This window comes from Neofelis nebulosa, chromosome 7, assembly GCF_028018385.1.
Source record: "Neofelis nebulosa isolate mNeoNeb1 chromosome 7, mNeoNeb1.pri, whole genome shotgun sequence".
In the NCBI taxonomy this organism is placed as follows: domain Eukaryota; kingdom Metazoa; phylum Chordata; class Mammalia; order Carnivora; family Felidae; genus Neofelis; species Neofelis nebulosa.
The window spans coordinates 98,948,719-98,975,889 of NC_080788.1; the positions used below are offsets into that span (position 1 = coordinate 98,948,719).

At 34.8% G+C, this 27,171-nt stretch overlaps 1 protein-coding gene and 1 pseudogene across 4 annotated transcripts in view; one reads left to right on the plus strand and one right to left on the minus strand.

The window, feature by feature from the left end:
* Window positions 1–27,171, minus strand: part of SOS2 (SOS Ras/Rho guanine nucleotide exchange factor 2) — a 92,211-nt gene that overhangs the window by 33,238 nt on the left and 31,802 nt on the right. For 3 of the 4 annotated variants that reach the window (XM_058738980.1, XM_058738978.1, XM_058738977.1), the window contains exons 5-10: window positions 24,695–24,898; window positions 21,380–21,523; window positions 18,363–18,473; window positions 14,442–14,540; window positions 2,141–2,268; window positions 758–1,413 (exon numbers count right to left, since the gene is read on the minus strand). In XM_058738980.1, coding sequence (XP_058594963.1) covers window positions 758–1,413; window positions 2,141–2,268; window positions 14,442–14,540; window positions 18,363–18,473; window positions 21,380–21,523; window positions 24,695–24,898 — 1,342 coding nt within the window. The remainder of the gene's footprint in view (window positions 1–757; window positions 1,414–2,140; window positions 2,269–14,441; window positions 14,541–18,362; window positions 18,474–21,379; window positions 21,524–24,694; window positions 24,899–27,171) is intronic. The other variant, XM_058738979.1, reaches the window with a different exon arrangement.
* Window positions 9,836–9,962, plus strand: LOC131518558 (U2 spliceosomal RNA; annotated as a pseudogene).

Sequence of the window (27,171 nt, forward strand, 5' to 3'; positions counted from 1 at the left end):
TAAGAGTCATACAATTTTTATGAATATTTAATAATTAATGAAGTCAACAATATTATACATATATATTTTTAAGTTTATTTTCAGACAGAGACAGGGAGAGAGAGAGAGAGAAAGAGAGAGCACAGTGGGGGATGGGCAGAGGGAGAGAGGGAAAGAGAGAAAATCCCAAGCAGGCTCCGCACTGTCAGTGCAGAGCCCGACATGGGGCTCAAACCCATGAACCGTGAGATCATGACCTGAGCCAAGTCAGATGCTTCACCAACTAAGCCACCCCATGTGCACCAACAATACTGTATTTTAGAGACATTTAATTAGTTATTTATTCCCTTTGATCCTATGGAATTCTTCTTATATTTTAGAAGCAATCCCTTTTTTTCCATGCCTCAAGCATTTTTTTCTTTTTGCTTCAAGTTTTTTAAAAAAAGTCTAGTTAGTTAACATACAGGGTAATATTGGCTTCAGGAGTAGAATTTAGTGATTCATCACTTATGTACAAAAACTGGTGCTCATCACAAGTGGCAAACTTTTTTTTTAAGTGTATTTATTTATTTATTTGGAGAGAGAGAGACAGACAGCACAAGCAGGGAAGGAACAGAGAGGCGGGGGTGGGGGGGGTGGGGCGGGGAGAGAGAATCCCAAGCAGGCCCTGTTCTGTCAGCACACAGCCAGATGTGGGGCTCGAAGGGACTGAGCCACTCAGGTGCCCCCAAGACGGCACAACCCAGGTAAGTAAGCATTTGTAATGAGTTTCACATACCTGCATACATATGATATGTTAACCTTTCAATTAATTTCACCACAGTTCCTCCTTTAATGATGGGAATTCCACTTCTACTTTGCAAGTTGTCTTCAAAAACAATGTTTTCCTCAGAGTCTTTTACCACAAAACGATACACTTCAGGACTTGGTAATCTCAATGGCTGCTCATTTTCTTCTTTCAGTAACACTGAATCTAGCATTCGATCTAGTGTACTACGGTAGTGAAGAGAAATAAGTGCGGCCATCCAATTATTTTTCTCTTCAGCAGACTTAGCAGCAAATATTATGCTGTTTTCATCTTTGGATACTATTTCAAAAGCATGTTTACACTCACAGGTATCTTCTTTATCACATATTTGTATTTTCCTCATGACAAATTTTTCTTTTAATCTGTATTCTGCACTACTGTAACCTGGAAGGCGTGACTGGCTATGATTGGGCTTACAGCTAATCATTAAGCCATCAAAGAGAAAAATATGCCGTTCATGTTTAGCACCAATTCGTGTCAATGGACCTTCCATAATGAATTCATTACAACACTGTCCAATATCTTTGCCTTCCCATCCATCTATGTTTTTCTGAATTTCATTCATTTTTTTAATAGCCAGATGCTTGCTTCTTAAGTGACGATTATAAAAAGGGCAAATAGGATCCCTAAAAAAAAAAAAAAAAAGATAAATTTAGCTTTTTCAATGACTAAGCAATCCAAATTTCTTTAAGCTACCTCAAATCAAGTGATAAAAATATTAAATAATCAAACACTAGATTTTGCACTCAGCATTACTTCCTCCTACTAACTTTGCCACAACAGACACATGCCTCAATTTCATTATTGTGAAAGAAAAGTACTACAGAAACTGTATTTCATTCCAAATGCCATAAGAACTAAAGTTACAAAGAATCCTAAATTTCTTCTATAACATACAAAAGTGACTATATTTAATAAAATTTTAAAAGATATACTATCTCAACAATATGACAATACCAATTAAATTTTTTTTTAATTTTAGAGAGAGACAGGGAGAGAGAGTTTGAGTGGGGACAGAAGGTGGGGGAGAGAGGGAGAGAGAGAGAGAGAGAGAGAGAGAATCTCAAACAGGTTCCATACCCAGTGCAGAGCCCATCACAGGGCTTGATTCCAGGACCCTGAGACCATGACCTGAGCCAAAATCAAGAGCCGGACGCTCAAGTGACTGAGGCACCCAGGCGCTCCTGACAATGCCAATTTTAAACTCAAAGACCAAAAGAAAAATGTAAAACAAAAGTATAACTTTCAAGAATGCAATTATCACTATGAATAAGACTTCTTTTAAAAAATTAGGCATCAGATCTATAAATGAAGTATGCAGAAGCATTCATATTTTCAACAGTTTGGAATTACCCAGGTCGGCGTCTAGGTGAATACTGCTTGTAAATTCGGTCCATACTACCTTGGAGATTCATAAGAGCAGTAATAGCTTGGTTCAAACATTCTCTGTCTTCCTGCTCTTCACTACATGCTTTCAATTGCTAAAAAAAACAAAGAAATATTAAACCTGCATTGTTCAATTCTTTCTTTTCTTATAGTTAGAGGAAAGAGCAACAAAAATTATTAACTCTAAATGAATTTTAAATATGCTTAATAATATGCTTAATATATGCTTAATAAAACCAGTTATACTTTTATTTCATTACATACCTGATCTCTCAAAACCAACTCTCTTTCTACATGCGTAAATATAACACACATATAAAGTACTACTGCCAGAGCAATCAGAAAAAGAAGCAAGTGTGAAAAACATTTGGACATTTTCCAGATACATAAAAATAGTTTGAAATATGCAAAACATGAAGCTTACAGGTTGCTTTTGTTAGTAACTATAAGATAACCACATAAGTTATTTCATATTCTTGAATGATTAAGTTCTTATGTTTCAGAAATGTCTAAAAGCTTGCATATCTTTGTTATATAACATAATCATGTATACAAAATTTAGCAACCCAATCCATCATAAACTTTTCTGCAAACAGCATCTTTGAGATTCAACTGGTATCTTTTACAACATAAAATTCAACCACTGTAGTAAATATCAAGAAACCATGAAAGCCCATATTCTATCTCATGAACACTTAGAAATAAGGTTTATAAATTTTTAACAACTCTGGCTTTATTGGACTTATCGAACATTTCTCTTGTATCTCACTCTCAAAATGAAAGAAAATTTACCTTGTAATAAATAATTCAGTTTGGATGATGATCCAATTTTTTGGGTTTTTTTTTGAAGAAAGAGCACAAGCAGAGGAGACAGAGAGAGAGAGAGAGAGAGAGAGGGAGAGGGAGAGGGAGAGGGAGAGGGAGAGGGAGAGGGAGAGGGAGAGGGAGAGAGAGAGAGAGAGAGAATCCTAAGCAAGCTCCACACTCAGCATGGAGCCCAACATGGGGCTCAATCCCACAATCGTGGGATCATGAATTCAGCTGAAATCAAGAGTCAGACATTCACCTGACTGAGCCACCCAGGCACCCCTCCAACATTTCAATTTGTTTGACAAAAGAAGTCAAAGTGGAGCGTTATGTAGATATTATATACAGATTATATAGATACAAAAATACATTTATACAAGAACAAATATGGAAAACTTATAATCACTTCTTTCAGAAAATTTTTAAAAATTTAAACCTATTTCATGATTTTAAACTACCTTACTAGAAATTTTGTGATAAATTTTCCTGATATTCCAAGAATAGTCTGAAAACCATTCAATAATGATCCCCCTTCCTCAGCAAGGAACTGAATAAATATTGTTTGAGTGCTAGGTCATTACTTTTTTTAAGTTTATTTATTTTTTAGTAATCTCTATACCCAACATGGGGCTCAAACTCATGACCCTGAGGTCAAGAGCTGCATGTTCTTCTGACTGAGCCAGCCAGGCTTTCCTAGGTCCATTACCTTTCATTTATATATCCTAAAAATTATTCTCCAAAGCACAGAACCATCTGTGGCATGTTTTGAGATACATGTAGAAGTCTTATTACCAACAGATCAGCAATATAAATACTTGAAGAGACTATCATTAGAAATAAAGCCTTAATTTCTAGATTAAGAAATAAGAAATTGAGAGGATGAAAGTAAAAGAGGCAAAATACCAAAGAAATTGGAAAAGGATCAGGGCTTGGTCATTCGGACTTCTAAAGGTGAAACATTACTAGCCAAATCACTTATTTTGCTGCTTTAAAGATTTCTTGCAAAAAGATTCTTCTCAGCTCTACTCTAAAACATTTCCTTAATAAATATGGGTATTGATGATATAAAATGCTTAATTACAGTTTTTTTCTTACTGCTTCTGTCAATCCAAATTTCAAATTATCTCTAACAATGACAGTCTACCAAAATGAGAGCTGCTCTTCTATTTAGGTGTATGAGGATACTATTTCTACAGTCTACTTAGTCTTCAGGCTGCTCAAACTCATCTATATAAATGGCCATGTCATTTCTAAATATCCATGTTATAATTAAAGGCTGTCAAGGAGCAGGAAAAAAAGGATATTTCAAGGATATTTCAGGGTATTTAAAGCATAGGATTTCCTAGTGATCAAAGTACATAAAGCAGTGGCTCTGTTTGCCATAATCTTAGTTCGCCAATTTGCTAAACATTTCCTGAACCTTAATTAAGATCAGTGAGATTTAATAAACATCAAATAAATACCCAAGCTGTCTACAGACATTTGAAAGAATGTATTCTAAACATCTTACGGCAACACAGAAATTACCATACTGAACTACTTACAAATAAGCCAAGCTCTTTCACATCTCTATGGCTTTCTATAGGGTTTCTCTGCTCCTCCTTATCCACCTGGCAAATTAGCCTCTAGGACAGCTCAAATGCCTCTTCTCTATGAAACTCTTCCTTTTTCTCCCTCCTTATATTCTCTTAAAATAATATCAAATTTATAAAAAATTTATGAAAACAATACAAATAATTCCTGTATAATAGGAGTAACCAACTTTTAACATTTTGCTACATATGCTTCCTTATTCTGTGTGAGGGTATGTGCACCATTTTACCCCTGAACTATTTGAGAGTAGTGTGTGATGCTATCCTTTCAGTTCCTTGCTGAGGAAGGAAAACCGCTGCTAGTTTTGAGATGGTTTTTGGAATGCAAGGAAAACTTAAGAGATACACAAATTACTCTCAAATACTATCATTCCCCTTCATCCCTTTAATATGCCAGCAGTGCATCTTATAGCAAAGATACTCTTCTATGGTAGTGACTGACTTCAGGAGATGTAACATTCATGAAGTTCTATTATCTAATTTTGTGCATATCCAATTTTATCAATGTCCTGATAATCTTTAGAGTAATTTTCTCTCCAATACAGGATGCAGTCAGGTTTCTACTGGCTCTCTCTTTTTTCCAGTTTTATTAAGATATAATTGACATACAGCACTACCTAAGTTTACCATGCATAACATGATTTGATTTACACATATTGTGATTTACTGCCACTCTTAATCTGCAAAAGCTCCTCAGCATTTGCCTTTCATTGCTCCCCAAAATAAATTACACACCAGAGTAGGATAAAAATCCCTATATCCCCAAAGCCCATATTAATTTTTTTCTTACTTCCCTAGACATTGTTACTCCTGCCTCAGCAATTCCACAGTACTACTTCTTAGACACTTAATTACATTTACTTGTTGTAATTATTTGTTTCATGTTTATTTTCTTCACTAAGCCATGAATTCCTTAAACCCTGGGATATGTTTTATTTACTTTTATGTTTATTTATGTTTTGAGAGAGCGAGTGAGAGACAGAGTGTGTGTGCTCAAGCAGGGGAGGGGCAGAAGGAGAGGGAGAAAGAAGTCCCAAGCAGGCTCTGTGCTGACAGTGCAGAGCTTGACACAGGGCTCAAACTCATGAACAGTGAGATCATGGCCAGAGCCGAAACCAACAGTCAGACACTCAACCAACTGGGCCACCCAGGAGCCCCTATTCATTTTTAGTATACTACATGGTAGATATCCAAAGGTAATTAGAATGAATGACTACTGTATAAATACTTATAATTTTGTTAAATGTTTAGACAAATAACAGCAATACACATTTACTTGGTTCTTACTCTATGCATGCTCTCTTTTATGCATTACCTTACTTAATCTTTGGTACAACTCTGTAAGACAGGCTCTGTGATTATACATATTACAAATGAAGAAACCAAGGTACAGAAAGGTTAAGTAATTCACCCAAGATGAACAGCAGAGTGCATTCAAACCCAGAAATTCCGATTCCAGGGTTCATGTTTTTTGCTGCGCACTACACTCACTGCCTATCTACAATGATGCAGACACTATGCAAAACACTGGTTTCTTCTAAATCTAGTGACCATGAGTTGAAGGGGACCCCCTCAATGTTAAAACAAACTGGATAATTACACAGTTTAAGAAATAAAATGAAGTTGGTGTGCTTTGGAAAAGAGGTCAAGGAGAGAAATGCCCTTTCAATATATGCCTAAACTAAGCAATAAAGTGGAAATGATCTTTCATTAAGATGTAGTATCTTATTGGGAATACAAGCTGGCACAGCCACTCTGGAAAACAGTATGGAGGTTCCTCAAAAAACTAAAAATAGAACTGCCCTACAACTCAGCAATTGCACTACTAGGCAGTTATCCATGGGATACAGGTATACTGTTCCAAAGGGACACATGCACCCCCATGTTTATAGCAGCACTATCAACAATAGCCAAAGTATGGAAAGAGCCCAAAAATGTCCATCGATGGATGAATGGATAAAGAAAATGTGGTATATATATACACAATGGAGTATTACTTGACAATCAAAAAGAATGAAATCTTGCCATTTGCAACTACGTGGATGGAACTAGAGGGTATTACGTTAAGTGAAATTAGAGAAAGACAAAAATCATATGACTTCATATGACTACAAAAACAGGGAGGGGGACAAAACAGAATAGACTCATAAATATGGAGAACAAACTGATGGTTACTGGAGGGGTTGTGGGAGGGGGGATGGGCTAAATGGGTAAGAGGCATTAAGGAATCTACTCCTGAAATCACTGTTTACTAAGTGCTAACTAATTTGGATGTAAATTTTAAAAAATAAAAAATAAAATTTTTTAAAAAGATGTAGTCTCTTATGAACTTGACTAAAGAATATATTCCTTGCTTACTTGATAATCATTATTCTCCTTACTTGTCTATAAGTATATCCCGAGATTTTACACACCATGTAAGTTTTTTCTTTATGAGACTTCTTGAAATACTTATCATGATTCTCTTGAATTCCTATAAAAATGCTGTATCTACTATGGATGTCTGTGTGCCTGAAGGTAAATTATAATAAATTATAAATTTGTTTCTAATTCATTATACTGGGAATGCAGTCTTGGTGTGAAACAATATATGTGATCAATTCTTTTTTTGTAATAATAAAGTTCTCTCAACATTTTCATAAAAATAGTGTTTTAGTAATTTGGTGAGAATTCAACTCATTAAAACCTATCACTTTTCTTTATATGCTTTGAAAAAAAATGCATTATCTTCCTTAGGATGTCCTTGAATCATGTGTCAGCACTGAAAGAATACTAATTATGTAGCAAAATATTTCTTGTAGTCTTTTTCAATAGATAGAACATTTCTCTTAATAGAAATTATCTCAAGGTCTTAATGTTATAATACACTCACACACAGGAACACAAAGCCAGTGACAAAGCAAATGTTACATAGTCTTAAGAATTAGTGAACCTAGGTGAAGGGAGCACACTATACTATTTTTGCACCTCTTCTCTGTTTTTCAAAGTAAAAAAGTATTTCCTAAAGAAACTCAATCGTCTCATATCAAAATATTGTCTTCTCTTTCCCAATGAGCCTCATTAGAATTATTACTAATAGGTCTTCCTGTTAAGCTTTAAATTAAATTAAGAAGGATTACGTTCTCTTGACAGGAGACTTTTTATTCTTTCCATGACTAAATTTCCAAGGAATGACCAGAGAAGCAAAGAATGTTACTTGGCCTTGAACACATCAATTCTGAAGTGAGACCAGATAAGTTCTTACCAACATAAGAATAAACATAGAATATGCTAGAAAATAACAAAGTTACTTATAAACCAGGAAATGAATTATTTTTTTCTTGTTCCTCTTACATAAGGATTGAATTATGTATTAAGAAAAAAAATCTATAATTTATCTGAGGAAAAAAATTAAAAAATGAAAGTAGTTTGTCATCAACCTCAGAAAGATTAAATTTGAAAAGAACCAAAAAGAAATATATTACCTATAAGATGAACTTTAAAGTACTGCTACGAATAACAATAATATAACAATTTACTGTAAAGTAATTTCAAGTAAACTATATGTGATATACCGTAATTTCTCCTTATGTAGTCATTTTCTATTTTGTTTATCATAAATTCTGGTTCTGGGAAATAAAAGTTGTATAATATTTATTTTTTTAATTTTTTTAATGTTTATTTATTTTTGAGACAGAGAGAGACAGAGCATGAGCAGGGGAGGGGCAGAGAGAGAGGAAGACACAGAATGTGAAGCAGGCTCCAGGCTCTGAGCTGTCAGCACAGAGCCCGACGCGGGGCTCGAACTCACGAACTATGAGATCATGACCTGAGCCGAAGTCGGATGCTTAACTGACTGAGCCACCCAGGCGCCCCAAAAGTTGAATAATATTTAAATGCTATGTCCACAAATAAATATTCCTTGGTATATGACTGAAGCAAATACTTCAGATTAAAACAGGTTTAAAACTGCTCCAGGATTGTGCTTTCTATTCCCTAAGGAATGTGACAGCCTTAAGTTACACTGGCCTAGCTTTCTTTCTTATGGTCCTCTTCCCAAAGGAAGCTTAACATGAAATGAAATTTCATTTGGATGAGTACTTGAGCCAAACAATATCACAAAAAGGCAATCTACAGAATGGAAGAAAATATTTGCATCTGATATATATGATAAAGTACTAATATCCATAATATATAAAAAACTCCTATAACACAACAACAAAAATGTAACCCCCCCCCCCAAATAGCAAAGGATTTAAATAGGTATTTATCACAAGAAGATACACAAATGACTAACAAGCATATGAAGAGATGCTCACCATTACTAATCATTAGGGAAATGCAAATCAAAACCACAATGAGATACCACCTCACATTCATTAGGACAGCTATTATAAAAAACCAAAATTACAGGGGCACCTGGGTGCCTCAGTCGGTTAAATGTCTGACTTCAGCTCAGGTCATGATCTCATGGTTAGTGAGTTCAAGCCCCACGTCAAGCTCTGGGCTGATAGCTCAGAGCCTGGAGCCTGCTTCAGATTCTGTGTCTCTGTCTCTCTGCCCCTCCCCGCCATGCTCTCTCTCAAAAACTAATAAACATTTAAAAAAATACAGACAATATCACGTGTTGATGAGGATGTGGAGAAACTGGAATGCTTGTGCATGGCTGATGGAGATGTAAAATGGTATAGTGCTATGGGATAAAGTACAATGATTCTTCAAAAAATTAAAAATAGAATTACCATCTGATTCAGCAATTCCATTTCTGGGTATATATCTCAAAGAACTGAAAGCAGACTCTTGAGGAGATATCTGTGTACCCATATTCACAGCAGCATTATTTACAATAGCCAAAGAATAGAAGTTACCCAAATGTCCAGTCACACAATGGCTCCATAACAACATACTTAGCATACTTAAAATGGTTAAGATGGTAAGTTTCATGTTATGTATATTTTACCGTAATTACAAACAATTTTATGTTTTAAAGAACCAACAGTATCAGGGGCACCTAAGTGACTTAGTTGAATGACTCTTGTTTTCAGTTCGGGTCCTGATCTCACAGTTCATGAGACTGAGCCCCATGTCGACTGAGCCCCACATTGGGCTCTGTGCTGACAGTGCAGAACCTACTCGAGATTCTTTCTCTCCTCCTCTCTCTCTGCCTCTCCCTAACTCATGTCATCTTCTCTCTCTCAAAATAAACAGCAAAAAAAGATAAAAAAAACAATAGTATCACAGTCAGAAAAGATTTAAGAGTAAAAAGTAGTTTCTCATCTGCTCTATCGCTTCTCGGCCTTTTGGCTAAGATCAAGTGTAGTTTCTCATCTGCTCATGTGATAATCCATTTAGCTTGTGTTTAGAATTACTCCTTATTTCAGTGTTTTTCAAACTGCCTGTCATAATCCATTAGTGGATCACCACCATTTTTTAAAAGAAACAGAACAGAATATAAACAGACACAGCACGAAATGTTAAGTAGCATTCCATGAAAGTTTTTGTTTCATACGTTTGTGTGTGTGTGTACATATACACTGATCTGATGTTAAATGCATTTCTTATTGTGGATCACTCCCACTATATAACATAAAGAATGATTCTCACAGGACAATAAATGCTAATAACTGGACCACATTCTACAATATTTGGGCCCTTGTGATCCCACTAATTGAATCGTATGCTTACCAAGAATCAGTGTATGTTTCCAAATATGTTTATGCAAGTTGTGCCTATATCGTAATTATGTAATTCAATTACTCACTACATAAGTCAAAGAAATAGGAGTATAAAAGGAGATATTTATACAAAAACTCAAATAATTTTAAAGGCAAGCTCCTTTAAAAAGGTATAAGGAAAATGACATAAAAATTTTGGAAAAATTATGAAAACCTAGGTTTTTGCACTCAGATTGTTTTACAAACATCTTCAAGTTCATGTACCATCTAAAAGAAATGGAAAATAGAGGGGCGCCTGGGTGGTTTTCAGTTGGTTAAGTGACGGACTCTTCGTTTCAGCTTAGGTAATAATCTCACACTTTGTGAGTTCAAGTCCTACATTGGGCTCTGTTTTGACTGTGCTGACAGTGCAGAGGCTGCTTGGGATTCTCTGTCTCCCTCTCTCTGCCCACCCCTCCACCCTTCTCTTTTTTTCTCAAAATAAATAAACTTAAACACGCATTATAAAAAATAAATGGAAAATAGAAATCACAGAAGATAATTTTTGTGATATAAGAAAGATTCACAGTCAAAGAAAAGATTTTATCCTAAGTCAACAGATTAGCGCATAAATACATACAAATGTTGATCTATAGGGGTTTTGTGTGTGTTTATGAGAATGAAATGTATATAATATTCAAAATGACCGTTTAATTAGCTGACGAACTTCAGTCCCAATTACGAGGACATGGAGTCCAGTGATTAACTGGTGGCAAAACAGCTACCAGGATCAGTCTCAAGATAAGTCAGGCCATCATTATTAATGATGCAGACATAGCTGTAAAATTAACCCTGAAGATTTTAATTTTTTTAAATGTTTTTTTTTTTAATGTTTTTACTTATTTTTGAGACAGAAAGAGACAGAGCATGATCAGGGGAGGAGCAGAGAGAGAGGGAGACACAGAATCCGAAGCAGGCTCCAGGCTCTTAGCTGTCAGCACAGAGCCCGACGCGGGGCTCGAACTCACGGACTGAGATCATGACCTGAGCCGAAGGTGGATGCCCAACCGACTGAGCCACCCAGGCACCCCTGAACATTTTAATTTTTTTAATGTTTTATTTATTTTTGAGAGAGAGTGAGAGTGAGTACAAATGGAGGAGGGACAGAGGGAGAAGGGACAGAGAATCCAAACTGGAGTCTGTGCTGACAGCAGTGAGCCCAACACAGGGTTTGAACCCACGAACTGTGAGATCATGACCTGAGCCAAAGTCAGACGCTCAAATGACTGAGCCACCCAGGTGCCCTAACCTTGAAGATTTTAAAAACCAATCATCCAGATAGGGAAAAAAAGTAAGCTTCAATTATAAAGTCAAACAAGGATTTTAAATATTGGCACATACTAGAAGGCAATTATAAGACTAATGATAGGACTTCCAATTAGACATGAACATTCTCCAAAAAATTTTAGAAATCTAAGTATACACCTAGGGCAGACAATATTTTATTCATAATGAAGGCTGCAATTATTTTTATGAGCTCTTTAGAGATCCGTTTGTCTCCACAGAGACATTGAGAATAAAGATGTTCACCAATTTGTGCTCAAAAACTTTAGCATCACACATTATGGGTAATAAGACTTCATAAAGAAGAATTCCTGAGGGACACCTGGGTGGCTTGGTTAGTTGAGCATCAGACTCTTGGTTATAGCTCAGGTCATGATCTTGCTGTTCATGGGATAGAGCCCCACATGGGATCCCACATGGGATTCTCTCTCCCTCTCTCTGCACCTCCTTTGCTTGCATGGTCTCTGTCACTTTCAAAATCAATCAATAAACTTTAAAAAAAAAAAGAATTTTTTTTAATCTTTGCTTATTTTTGAGAGAAAGAGAGACAGAGTGCAAGTGGGGGAGGAACAGAGAGAGGGAGACACAGAATCCGAAGCAGGCTACAGGCTCCGAGCTGTCAGCACAGAGCCCGATGCGGAGCTCGAACTGGTGAACTGCGAGATCATGACCCGAGCTGAACTCGGATGCCTAACCGACTGAGCCACCCAGGTGCCCCCAAAAAGAATTCTTGAGATAGCTTCTCATTAGAAATCATCAAATGAATTCCTTGCCTAGGTGCCTACAAGATACAGAGTTATTCTGGCTTTAATATTATTACTAAAGAGTTAGATGGAAAAAGTCTGAACAGGTTATCTAAAATAACAACTTGGTATCCTAAAAGAGATGTACAAAATACTTACGCAGAAAGATGCCTAGCTTCTAAAAAGTAATTTAAAATGTGGAAGAGGGTGCCTGGATAGCTCAGTGGGCAAAATGTCCGATTCCTGATTTCAGCTCAGGTCATGGTCTCAAGGTTTGTGAGACTGAGCCTCACACTGGGCTCTGCGACAGCCGGAGCCTGCTTGGGATTCCCTCTCTCTCTGCCCCTCCCCTGCTCACACACTCTCTCTCAAAGTAAATAAGTAAACTTTAAAAACTATTTAAAAAAATGCTGCAGGAGAAAATTTTACTAAGCAAGATATTTTGAAATTACAAATGAAAAAGGGAACTAATCTGAAAGTAGACAAAAGTCCTAGATGTTAGCTGGAGTCAATGAAGATCAGTAGCTGTGACATAGAGAAATGAGGATGTATGGTACCCTGAAAATATCTATCTCCACATGCTGACTTGGGTAACAGTCCTAAAGATCAAGTTAAAGTGCAAAAGGAACGTGGAGTAGAAAAAGAAACATACACTCATGAATTGTGATGCCTGTCTAAAGGCAACAGATATTCTTTTGTAACTAAGTAGTAGTGCTTTAAAGGCTTCAAGGAATAAATAATGAGAAACCACCCATATCTCATCAGTGAAACTATAACCCTTAGATTAAATATAGAATATACTCATTTTTAATTAATGCACAACAATAACAAATAGAAATATGGAATGCAAAGACAAGCCACAGGAGAGAAGATATTTAAAATGGCAAAAGACTTCAATAAAACTACAATAGTTATCTAGAAGGCCAATAAACATATACTCAAGTTCATTAATAATCAAGGAAATATAAATTAAAAACACCAGATACCATTATAAATATACCAGATGACCATTAATTTAAAAGTCTGAAAATATGCATAAAGAGCAACATAAACACTCATCCATTCTCTTAAGAGTGTAAAGTGTACAACCCACTTTGGAAAACTGCTTGGCATTATCTATTACATTTGAAAATATGCACATCTTACAACCAAGCAATTTCATCTTTTAGTATATACTCTAGAGAAATAAAATGCATGCACATATGTACCAAGAGATATGTACAAGAATGTACATATCAAGCGTTATCAGCAATAGCAAAACACTGTTCATCAGCTAGGAAAGGATAAATAAATTTGCAATTTATTCAAACAATGGAAGAAAAACTAGAAAAACATACAATATCAATAAATTTTACAAATATTACTTTAAGAGAAGATACAAGACACAAAATAATATATATAATATGAACTAATTTATATCAAGTTCAGAAACAGGCTATATATATTTTTAGTGATATATATATATATATATATATATATATACATATATATATGGTTAAACTGTAAAGAAAAGCATGTAAGTAAGTGCCATTCAAGTCGGCATTGTGGTTTACCTCTGGTGTGTTTATACATTCACTTATTATATAACATGTTTATATTTTACATTTTTCTATATGTAATATAATTTACTAAGTTTAATAAGTTTATACTTTATTTATTAGAACCTTTAACAATTCAATATATTTTTATGTTTACTGATCTTTAAAAAGAGTTCAAGTTTTACTGTAATTCTTTTTATATGTTGCTTGGGTTCTAGCTACGAGAGGAAGAATACTATACTGTATGGAAAAAAGAAGTGCTTTTCTTAATAAGTTAAAATGATGGAAATTTAGACCAATGTTTTGCATTTTACTAATTAACGTAAGAGGCAAATCACTGTTATTGTGTGCCTTCAAAAATTAATGAAAAAGTAATCTCTATATTAGTACTTTGAAATTCTGTATTACGAAATGACAGATAAAGACATATTTTCCTCTCTCTACCACTTGGAAATGATATGAAGACAAGAAACATAGGCTTTTATCCATGGAAAAGAAGGTAGACATTTAAGGTACTTTTATTTTTATGAATAGAAAGTATGACCAGATTAAAACTAGTTCTTAAGCCTCATAAATGCAAGTACTTTCCGTTCAGGAAGACTTCATCTTACCTTTAATAATTCAAAATAGTGCCAACAATGATATACAGGCACCAGCATAAGGCGTGGAAGGACATAACGAACTGCCTCTTTAAAACCATCAGCAATGGACTGTAAAGTAAAAAGATGTAACAGTATATCTCTGGTATCAAGAATGTACAACAGCAGTGCCTAACACAAGTAACTTTTTATTTAAAGTTTATTTGTTTTGAGAGAGAGAGAGAGCGCGCGTGTGCAAGTGGGAACGGGGCAGAGAGAGAGAGGGAGAGAGAGTTCCAAACAGATCCATGTGGCCAGCGCAGAGCCCAACATGGAGCTCAAACTCAGGAACCATGAGATCATGACCTGAGCTGAAGTCAGACGCTTAACTGAATGAGCCACCAAGGTGCCCCTTAACACAAAAAACTTTTAAAGATATAAGATAACAGACTTTACCAAAACAATAATGGAAATCATGTTCTATATGGAAAGAGAAGCACTATAAAGTCAAGGGTTTTTTCGTCCTTTAAGTTATTAGATATATACATTTCTTCATCTCTTACACAGCCAAAATAACTTTCACAATAGTCCTATACAACTTTTTTTTCAAAAGTTTTGGCTTCCCCATACCCTAAAAGATTTTTGAAAGCTATGTATCCTCTTGCACATTTTTGTATCATCATTTGAAATATTTTAAGTGATTACAAAGGATGTATTTTTTGGAATGTTGCATACTATAAACGTGATTTAAATATGTTTCACCAAACAATGATTAAATAAACTTCAAATTTACCTTATTTTATGAAAAACATCTCTCATATAACTACATTGACAAAGCCAATCTTCATTGTCAAAATAAACAGCTAGATCAGACAATGTCTTCAAAAAGTCTTGGCTGCATTCTTAAGTTCAAATACACGTTAATGTCACAGTCTGAAGTACAGAAACCATCTGAAAGAATCTATAACTGCTTCTAACATAGTGCATCCAGGTATGAGAACGTCACAAGCCTTCCCTCTCCATTATTTCAACGTCCAATGAAAGATGAGGTACTCTTCGGGGTGCCTGGGTGGCTCAGTCGGTTAAGTGTCCAACATCAGCTCAGGTCATGATCTCACAGTTTGTGAGTTCGAGCCCCGCGTTGGGATCTGCTGACAGCTCAGACTCTGGAGTGTGTTTCAAATTCTGTGTCTCCCTCTCTCTCTGCCCCTCTCCCTGCTCATGCTCTGTCTCTCTCTCTCTCAAAAAATAAACATTAAAAACTTAAAAAAAAAAGATGAGGTACTTTTCTTTTAGGAAGTTAATATTCACCCTTGTAACAAACATCTTACTTCTTAATCCTCGGATAGTTAGATACAACAAGACAGAGATATGACATGACATTTTAGCTACTGAGAATTTTTAACACAATTAAACCCACCTCCTGCTATTTGAAACCTTTTTGCTTTGCACTCAATGAATTCTTCAAAAGCAAAAGTTTTGTGTTCTCCCTGGCTGGGACCCTGCAGGTTTTTATACTTTGGATCAATGCATAATGGGAAATTAAATATTGCTGGCAAGGGGAATGTGTAAGGAAAGTTGGAAGAGAAAATGCAAAAACACAAACAAGGTAGCAGGTAGGCTAGAAACTGATTCCCTGAAAGCTGTCTGTGCCCTTATATCACCTGAAAGATCTTAGTGAATAGCTAGGGTTAGGTATATCCCAGTTTTGAAAACTAATCGTCCACAGAATAAATGATTTTTTAAAATTTAGAAGGGATTTACAAGTCACTCATATTGATTTTAAATGTCATTAAGGTTGACTTAAACTAGTATTTCTCCTCATTAGATAAATATAGAAAACAGCAATAAAGGAGGAAAAAATCTCATATGATGCTTTTGAAAGTATCCTCATAGGCAAGGGGTGCCTGGGTGGTTCAGTTGGTTAAAGTGTCCAACTCTTGACTTTGGCTCAAGTCATGATCTCACGGTTCGTGAGATCGAGCTCCATCTAGGGCTCTGTGCTGAAAGTGTGGAGCCTGCTTGGGATTCTCTCTCTTTCTGCTCCTTCCCTACTCACTCTCTCGAAAAATAAAAATAAACTTTACAAAAAAAAAAAAAAAAGTGAAAATATCCTCATAGGCAAACACTGCCATCATTCTCATAAATTGTTCACTGAAATTAAATTATAATTTGTTCAATGGACTTGTTAACATAAGATGCACAGTCAACTTACTTTCCTAAAGATTAATTTCTTTCACCATTCAATTAATGAAAGTGATGTCAATCACTCGATATATTTCCATATATTTTATATATAATGCTTTAACTGGAACCAAGATGAAACTTAAAATTAAGTCTACAAAGATCATCTATATTGTTAATTAGCACTGAAATGGCTACTAAAGCATATTCTCAAGTGCTAATGCAATGTATATTTATAGTGTAAGAACTATAAATCACACAAGCAAATGTTTGACTATTTAACATGTGCCAAATGTGTTTAGTGTATTCCCATTTGGTTTTTACAGTTTAAAACCATAAGAGATATACATTATGATCATTTCACAAATGAGCAAACAAAGTCTCAGAGATTAAGTGACTTGCTCAAGATAACACAATTACTGACTGGCCCAAAGCCAGAAGCTCTAACTCCAGAGCTCATGTTCTTAAAGTGTGCTATACATCTTCTAAACAAGTTTTTTGTTTTCTGTTTTTCTTAACGAAGCATTACCTTCTTCACTTTACACTGAATGAGTCTTTTTAAAGTTAATACAGTACAAGTGAGTTTGGCCTGAAAAGGGTTTAATCTAAGTCTTCGAATTTCATTTCATATCTGCAGCGATAGCTTAAATAACTGGGTCCTAAACATTCAAATCGCACAGTAAGAACTCCTAATAAAATAGGAATGAAACAAGAAATGCAAAGATCTTACAGGCAGACTGTCCCATTTACATAATGCTTACTTTATGGCTTATATGAATATAGAATATTTAGCTTAAGAAAACTATTCCTTCATTGAAGTAAATTTTGAGAATTAGGTGTCATTTTTATTCCAAGTTGACAAATTACTCAGTGTTGAGTAGAAGTAGGAGACAATAAAGGGAATACACACTGATGAAGGCAGAGGGATGGTAAGTTCAGTTTTGAACACATTATATTTGAATTGCCTGTGAGACATCCAAGTGAATTAGCTCAAAGGGCAGCTGGTTATATGAAAGTGTACAGTCACACGCGCGCGCGCGCACACACACACACACACACACACACACACACACACTGCTCCAAAGACAGCAGTTTGAAAATACAGATAGGAAGTCATTAGCATATAGGCAACAGCTGAAGCAAAATGTACAGATAAACTTACCCAAGGAAAGCACAGAGGGGCAGAAAAGCAGGGGCTGATAACAGAAATTGGAAAACATCTACAATTAAGGAGACTAAGAAGAAATCAACGAAGTAAGATAAAAATGAGGACAAAGTATCATGGGAGCCAAAAGAACAAGGAAGGGACTAACAAATACTACAGGCATAAATATGAAATAAAAATATCCACCGGACTTGGATAGTATATGGACATTACATGAGGATATTCTCCACTCTTTATGATTTCTGTTCTAGGGAATTCTCTGCTCTTTATGATTTCTTATTCCTGTGGGGAGTAAGATCCTGAAATAGCTCTGCATATTAATCTCTATATCCCAGACCTAGAATGTGCCATATTCTTGTAGCAATCAGAATGTATAATAATATTCTAGAAAAGATTTCTACATTAAGGACAGACTGAAAGAACTCAAGACAAAAATAGAAGACAATCTAAAATAAGCTAACAGTGAACATATTTTGAAGTACTTGCAAATTATTTCCTTATGTGCTTTATGAAAAGATTCTAGAACTACAAATATTTGAAGGATAAGATGGTGAAATATTTCTTTAGTTGCTTTATAAAAAAAATAACATTCAATTTAAGTTTACCTGAAAGTGTAGAGCCACTGCAGGTCTGGCCATCAACTTACTGAAATGCTCATTAAATTTTGGAGACAGAATATCCTGTGATAATGTTTCATAAGGATCAAATGCTTGCTCCTATTTTGTTTAAAAAGGAGAATGTGTTAGGTTTAAAAGAACATCTTTTCTACTAATACGGCACAGATTACTTAATGGCAAATTTTTATCAAGTCTTCAACTAAGTTTCAGAACTTTTTGCTCTCTACTTTTAAGGGGCAAACAATAACCAGGAAATTTTTTTAAATGTAAGTAATGATCTTGAGTGATAGATGCTGAGGTCTTAAAATAGGTGACTGAATCTGTGGTCAGAAGTTATCAAACTTAGTGCTTATGCACATTTATCCCCAGTAAATAGGGAGGATTTATTAGTAAAAGAAAGTTGGGATTTGAAATTTCAGTTAGGCTTACCTAGATTGAAATGAATTTATACTTAGGATACTTCCAAGGAAGCAAAATGTACCACTGTTTTATCCACTCCACACTTTTCAAAATTAGAAAAAGAAAGCAAAGACTAATATACAGTAAAATAACAAAGCAGAAACTCCCCATATGTTGTACAATGTTTATGTTTAAATACATTCCTATTATTTGATAATAATCAGTATCCTCAAAGTATAGAACTCAGAGATTTGTTTCATTTTTGTATTTTAAAAATATAGTATGTTTTTCAGAAAATAACAAATATTGGCGAGGATGCATAGAAACTGAAATCCGCATCCACTACCAGTGGGAATATAAAATGGTGTAGCCCCTGTGGAAAACAGCAAGTTCCTCAAAAAGCTAAACAAAAATTACCCTATGACCCAGCAATTCTACTACTGGATATGTACCCAAAAGAACTGAAAAAAGACTCAAACAGATACTTGTATGCCAATGTTCACTGCAGCAATATCCACTATAATCAAAAGATGGAAACACCAAAAGTGTCCATCATCAAATAAATGGATAAAAAATACATGATATATACATACAATGGAATATTATTTAGTCATAGAAAGGGATGAGTTCTGATACATGTCATGATATGGTTGAACCCTGAAAACATGTTAAGTGAAATGAGCAGACACAAAAGAATATTGTTATGATTCGGTATCTAGAATCAGCAAATTCACACAGACACAAAGTAGATTAGAGGTTACCAGGGCTCAGGAGGGAGGGAAGATATAGGGAACTACTGCTTAATGAGTTCAGAGTTTCAGTCTGGGCTAATAAAAAAGTTTCGGAAAAAGATAGTGGTAATGGTCGTATAATACTGTGAATTTAATTAATGCCACTGAATTGTACACTTAAAAACGGTTAAAATGACAAATTTTATGATATATATATATATATATATTTTTTTTACTACAATAAAAAACAAAATAAAAATTAGAAAATACATGTTTTTGAATCATGATATCTTTAAGAGAACAGCAAGCAACCAGACTACAGATTAATATGCTAAGATATTATAATATAAAAACTTTCTAATAAGAACCAAGACTGAATATTTGGCTTAGGTATCAGTAACTGAATCTTTCTATACTATCAGTTTCATTATCTACAAAATGGATATAATAAAAGTAATGTATATTTTCAAAAATAGAGGCAGAGATTATAAAGTAAGAAAATCTTTTTACATGAAAACTAAAGAAAGCGCTTTTAAAACCCTGTTTTCCAAAAGCAATAAAAATGGCCAATGAGTATACAAAGATGTTCAACATGATTAGTTTAAAAATTAAAACAAATTGAAGAATGAGGCTCTTTTTTTTTTCTCATTAGACTGACCAAAATGAATGGAATAACACCTGGACTTAGTGAAGGTGTGGGGAAAAAAGAGCCACATATACTAGAACTTACCTGTAAGTAAATTTGGCAAAGTGTTTCCAAGTTCTAAAAATTTCCTAGTCTTTAGTACTACAATTTCATTTCTAGGAATACATCCTAAAATAATTAGACTATGAAGACAATGTAGATACGTTTGTTACAGTACTGTTTACAATAACAAAAAATGGAAACAACTTACATGCTTATTAATAGTAAGGAATTAAAATATGTTATTGTATCTCCATATAACATGTTACTAATTCAGACTTCAAAAACAGTATTGAAGGAAGGGTAGTGGGACTGGAGAAACAGGTGAAGGGGATGTGGGGCACAAACATCCAGTTATAATGGGAGCAAATCACAGAGACGAAAAGTATAGCATAGGGAATATAGTCAATAATATTACAATAATGTTGTATGGTGACAGATGGTTAACTACACATATAGCAGTGAACACTGTGTAATGTATAGAATTGTTGAGTTTACACATAATCTAATGTAACATATGTCAACTAATCTTCAACTAATATATAAAAAAATTATGTGTAAGTCTATTAACATGGAAAATGTTCATGATGTATTGAGAACAGCAGATTATATAATAGCAACAGCCTATTTTTGTAAATAAATGAGTTTGTATGTACATATAGAAAAACATTTTTAAGGATTAAGTAATGTATGTTGTAAGGATAAGTTATCTCTGGGTGTTGCAAAATGGAGTGATTTTCATTTTATTTGCCTTTATTTTCCTGAATATTTTTACAATGAACTACATTACTTTTATAATCATTTAAAAGACAAATGATTTTCACTTTGGGGAAAAAAAAATTGAAACATAAACTTCCTTTTCAATTTTTGGAAATTAAGACCAAGATCTACAAAAGCTAAATAGCTATGGTCAATAAAATTTATTTTCTTTCACCTTTAATGCACATGCCATTAAAAAAAATCCTAAATGCTACTACTCAACCAACTTTCACTGTAAATAGCATCATAAATACACTATAAAAAGTGTCACTAAAAATATAGACAATTTAGTTTGCTACTGGCTAAACCTTAAGTATTGTTTTACAGTAGTCAGCAATATCCTCTAATTTTCACAAAGAATATCTTACTAAATTTCTTAATACACCATTTAGGACTTTAATGAGAATTATCAAGTAGTTTTGTAAACTTACTTCTGCCAAATCTTCAAAACAGCTGCCAGCTAATGGATGAGGGCTGCTTTCATCAGTCATTTCAACTGTGTCTTCAATAAGACCTAGAAGTTTCACGGTCAATTCATGTATATCTGAAATGTTACTGAAAATCCTTTCAATATCCTGAAAAAAAGAAAAAGGTTAAGATATGTGAAGTTGAAATTCTGTTTAAAAATTATAAAATATAAGTACTATAAGTGTTAAGGGTGTATTTTCACTCAATGCATACTAATATATTACAAGACATGATATATTCTATAACAAAGCAAAAGTTAATTATGAACACATAAGTGAAATAAAAAACTTATTGGATTACACATAGTAAATTCACTGTAAAATACAGACTGTAGATAGTTTTGTTTAATAATTCTAAAACTCATACTGTGGATGAATCTATGCATTCATAAAGAATCCTGGCATTTGAGTATTTTAAAATTGGTTAAGAGGCTAAAAATCTTGATTAAAGTCTTATAGAGCTGGTTAATGACAAAAGCTGGGATCAAAATGAAGGTCTGATTCCTAACCCAGATACAACCCAGTTTCACAATTTGCGGTCAGCCCATCTCCTGAATTTGAGGAGGAATTAAAGACTTCATTCAAGCTTTCATGTGTGAATTACATCAGGATTAAGAAATGTTAAGTCCTTTGGACACAGACCCTATACTGACTGTGCAGGTTATGGCCACCTATCATTCACTCTTCCATCTTTTTTTTTTTTTAAGATTTTATTTTTAAGTAATCTCCACATCCAACGTGGGGTTCGAACTTAAAACGCCAAGATCAAGAAAGAGTCTCATGCTCCACTAACCAAGCCAGCCAAGTGCCCCCCGCTCTTCCATCTCATAATGGAAACATCACAGGCTATAGAACCTGACAGACCTCAGCATGGATCTTAGCCCCGCACTTGCTAGATAAATGACTCTGGATTAGGTCACTTAGTATGTTTCAGGCACTATTATAAGTACTTGACATGTAATCTCACAACACCCTTATTAGATAGGTACTACCATTATCCTCATTTTTACAAATGAGGAAACCAGCTCAGAGCAGGTAAGTAATTTGCTCAGGATCACACAGCTGGTATACTAACATCTACCCTCATAAGGTTCTTAATAAGGTTCTTAGTAGGATTAAATAGATGATTTCTACAAACTGCTCCTGGCATATATTAGGTCCTCCACAAACTTGAGCTTTTTGAAGACACAGGGGTAGAGCCCAAAGGAGTAAATTAAGATTAGTTTTAAGTCATTCATTCTTTTAATATTAATCCTCCTCAAATATTTGCTGAGTACTATGCTCTGGTCTCAGGTGGTCTTTATCTCAAAAGTTTAGTCTTTTGAGATTAAAAAAAAATACGGTGGAAAAAATACAGTAAATATAGATAATTTATATCTAAATGCTAAAAAAGGTACAGTAGATCTAGAAAAAGAGAAAAAGGGACTGTCACTTTCTCTTGAGCTTTCAGTATAATAGAAATTTTCTATCAAATCAGCACTAACTCAATAAAAAGAGATCCCATAAAAATTAATTCCTGAGGAATGAAAACTAATGGGACACAGAAAAGGCAAAGAAAATAATATTAGCTATCAGCATCTGTTAGGTTTTTATTCTTAAGTAGAACTCAATGACACTGTGGTATAAAAGAACTCAAATTCAAGTTGAGCCTCTGTAACTAACTTACCAAGTCATAACCATCCTGTGTCAATTTCTTTACCAGTAAGTTAGGGATGATAATACTCAGAGGAGTATTATAAGGGCACATAAAATAGGACAGTATTTTGAAAATTACAAAATGCTGATTACTTAAGTCCAGTGGGAGTTATTATCAAACGTTAAACTAAACATACGTACAAAAAAAAAAAAAAAAAAAAAAAAAAGTACAGATGTCAACTAAAAAACCTTAAATTATCACTGAAACTCATGATTTTGGAAAATAATCAAAGAGGCAAAATCACATCTTAGTCTTAAACACTCAGTCACTGCACATTCGTTCACATAATAGTCATTTGGGGGAGGAAATCACGAGGTAGAAAAAAGGCTGAGTATTTAAAGTGAAGGGCAGACACACAGACATCTAAGGAAAAATGAATCATGGGATAAAGGAAGGAAAGAAAAAAAATCTTTAAAAAGACAGGATTTTAAGAGTCTCTTATGGTTTGGCTCCCACCCTCTCTAATTTTTTTTCCCCCTTCCCCTCCCCCATGGTCTTCTGTTAAGTTTCTCAGGATCCACATAAGAGTGAAAACATATGGCATGTCTTTCTCTGTATGACTTATCTCACTTAGCATAACACTCTCCAGTTCCATCTACGTTGCTACAAAAGGCCATATTTCATTCTTTCTCATTGCCAAGTAGTAAAACTGAGAATTAACTGCGGGTTGATGGGGAGTGGGAGGGAGAGGAAAGTGGGTGACGGGCATTGAGGAGGGCACCTGTTGGGATGAGCACTGGGTGTTGTATGGAAACCAATTTGACAATAAATTTCATATTAAAAAAAAAAAAAGAGACAGGATTTGTCTAGCTGGATTCCTTAAGTTGACTTTAGAAGCTACATAAGTAAGAAAAAGATGACAAGGTTCCCATCCTATTCACACCACTCCTACCCCGTTTTCCAACAGCAGCTCTACTTGTGTTTATGTGGCATTCTGCATAAACTTTTTTCTTAAAAAGTTCCACTGTTGGGGCGCCTGGGGGGCTCAGTCAGTTAGGTGTCCGACTTCAGCTCAGGTCATGATTTCGTGGTTCACGGGTTCGAGTGCCACATCAGGCTCCGTGCTGACAGCTCAGAGCCTGGAGTCTGCTTTGTGGATTCTGTCTCCCTCTCTCTCTGCCCCTGCCCAGCTCATACTCTGTCTCTCTCTCTCTCAAAAATAAATAAAACATTAAAAAAATAATAATAATAAAAAAAGTTCCACTGTTGAAACTTTAAGCCTCTGCCTTAAAGTATTTACCAGAAGATATGAAAAAGTATTAAGTCTTTCTTTTGTAGACCATACATCTTTTTCACTATCTTCAAATGAAGGACTATAAACCTCAAACAGCTCATAGCAGAAAAAGATTTCATTCCAGTGTAGTCTCCCTTTCTAATAAGGGTAGCTGTATGCACTTGTGTCTAACTATCATTGTCACTGGCCTTAATGTAGTATAACAATTCACATATTTTAAAAACTATAAATACCACATAAAAGAATACTGGTTTACATACTCATAAAGTATAAAAAGTTACTATTTATGATTTTAAGCTGCTATTTAACTTTTGGGGTACATAGTATTTCAAACGAAAAAGGTACTTACAGAAGGTTTAAATAGCTTTCTGTCAGAAAGGAAAGCTTCTCGAAACACTTTTATAATCATATTTAATTCCCGTAGATACTGCCTTTCTTCTGCAATTTCAGTTCTGACAAGGTCATAGTAGTTTAATTCACCTGAAGAACTCGGTTCATCTTCACAGAGAGAAACCAAACCTATGTCATCCTGATCAAACATGTCCATCAAAACCTGAGAAATATAAATCAATAACGTATAAACTTGTTTTTCTCACTTTTATAAAATGGTCTCAAGGTACTTGGAATTAAAACATTATTAAACAATGAGTTTTGTGTTTTACAGGCTAATTTATATAAGAAAATTCAAATAAGAGAAATATGAAAAGTTGAAGGGAAAAAATGTTCAAATAAAACTGGATATGCAAAAGTAAATAAACATTTATGGAAAAAAGATAAACCTAGTAGTGAAATATATGTGTGTGTGTATACATATATATGTGTGTATATACATACATACACACACATAAACACACATATATAAAAGCCAAAAAGAGCATACCTTTGAAGAACAACAATCTGAGCCAAAATCCCGGTTCAACCACTTACTCACCTGTGATTACAGACAAGTTATTTATTCTTTTGAAAGCAGATTCCTTACATGTAAAATGTAACTGATGAAAAAATTCAATGAGGTAATGTACATAAAATGCATACTATTATGTCTGGCAAATAGGTGTTCAAAATGGTAGTAGTTCCTTGTCCTGTTGTTTTGGTTTTTTTTTAATTTTTTTTTTTAACGTTTATTTGTTTTTGAGACAGAGAGAGACAGAGCATGAATGGGGGAAGGGCAGAGAGAGAGGAGACAGAATCGGAAGCAGGCTCCAGGCTCTGAGCCATCAGCCCAGAGCCCGACGCGGGGCTCGAACTCACGGACCACGAGATTGTGACCTGAGCTGAAGTCGGACGCTTAACCGACTGAGCCACCCAGGCGCCCCAGTTCCTTGCCCTATTGTAAGGAAAGCTGTATGCACTTGGAGAAAAATGAAAGGACACTATTGTAAAAGCACATGATAGAGCATAGTATGATGCTTTTCTAATGCATATTTACTATACCAGTAACTGGTACTAAGGAGTTAAGAAAGGTGCCTATACCAGTGTTATTAGATAGGACTGTCAGATTGGTTATGTACAGGAGAAGTGATCAAATAAAATATATTAAAAAAACGGGAGCCAGATTTCTCAGTGTCAGAGAAGGCAGTTACAAATATGAAAAAGGGGAAGCTAAAATGAACCCTGTGGTAGTAGTTTTGGATTGGAGAGATCTGTGAATTCATATAAAGACAGATAATACTTTTTCGGTAGACACAAGGTCGTCCTTGAGTTACAAGCATAAGCCCAAGAGAGGGGCACCTTGGTGGCTTAGTTGGTTAAGTGTCTAACTCTTGATTTCGGCTCAGGTCATGATCTTATGGTTCGTGGGTTCAAGACCTGCATCGAGTTCTGTGCTGACAGTATGGAACCTACTTGGTATGCTCCCTCCCTTTCTCTCTGCCCCTACCTGGCTCCCGCTCTCTCTCTCAAAACAAATAAGTAAACTTTAAAAAAAAAAAAAAAAAAAAAAAAAAGAAGCCTAAGCCTAAGAGAAGGGTAAAGCAGATTTCCAAAAATGTTCTACTTCAAAACTGTTCTACCACTCAAAAATAGGTAAATAAAATACTATCTTTTAAGCAAAGCTAAATTACCACTTTATAGGTCCACTTCCACCTAAATGTAGATTAGTGCTAACATATCACCTATGTCGGAAAATAAACAACTTGTATTAGTTTTCTTGGGCTACCATAACAACAAAAAGATGGAGAAGAAATAAATACGTACGTGTATCCATGTATATAATGTATACACACACACACACACACACACGCCCCAACTCTGGCCTCTAAGAGACCAGAGCATTTACACCCTAACAGCTTGTGTAGCACCCAGACTTTGGTTTCCAAGTACCATTCTCCACTAAAAGGAACCAGGAGTTTTTAGAAAATGCCTAATTCCAGGTTTGAGCAGCATATAAAGAAAAGTTGAACCTGGAATATCTGTCAAAACAAAGTATTCAAAGAAGGATACAGACAGAGAAACCAACTTGAAGGAGTTCCCACTGGCCAGATCTGGGACAATTTGAATATCAAAACAAGTAATGAAATAACAGATGACAGCACATTAAGTAAGAATCCACGGGTCTATATTAAAATAAATGAATACATTTCAAGTACAATGAGGAATAAGATATTCACAATCTCAAAATATTCCACAAAATATTTATTAATTACAAAAGGGAAAATTGTACTTCAAGGTAGAAAAGCCTGGAAGACAACCCCTTAATCAAGTGATCAAAATGAACAACATCAGTAATTGGACACATCAAATTGTGTGGCATGTGAATAATGCAATGAGAAGAATACAGCATTACTTCTATGATAGTCCTGCCAAAGATCTATAACCCAAATCTAA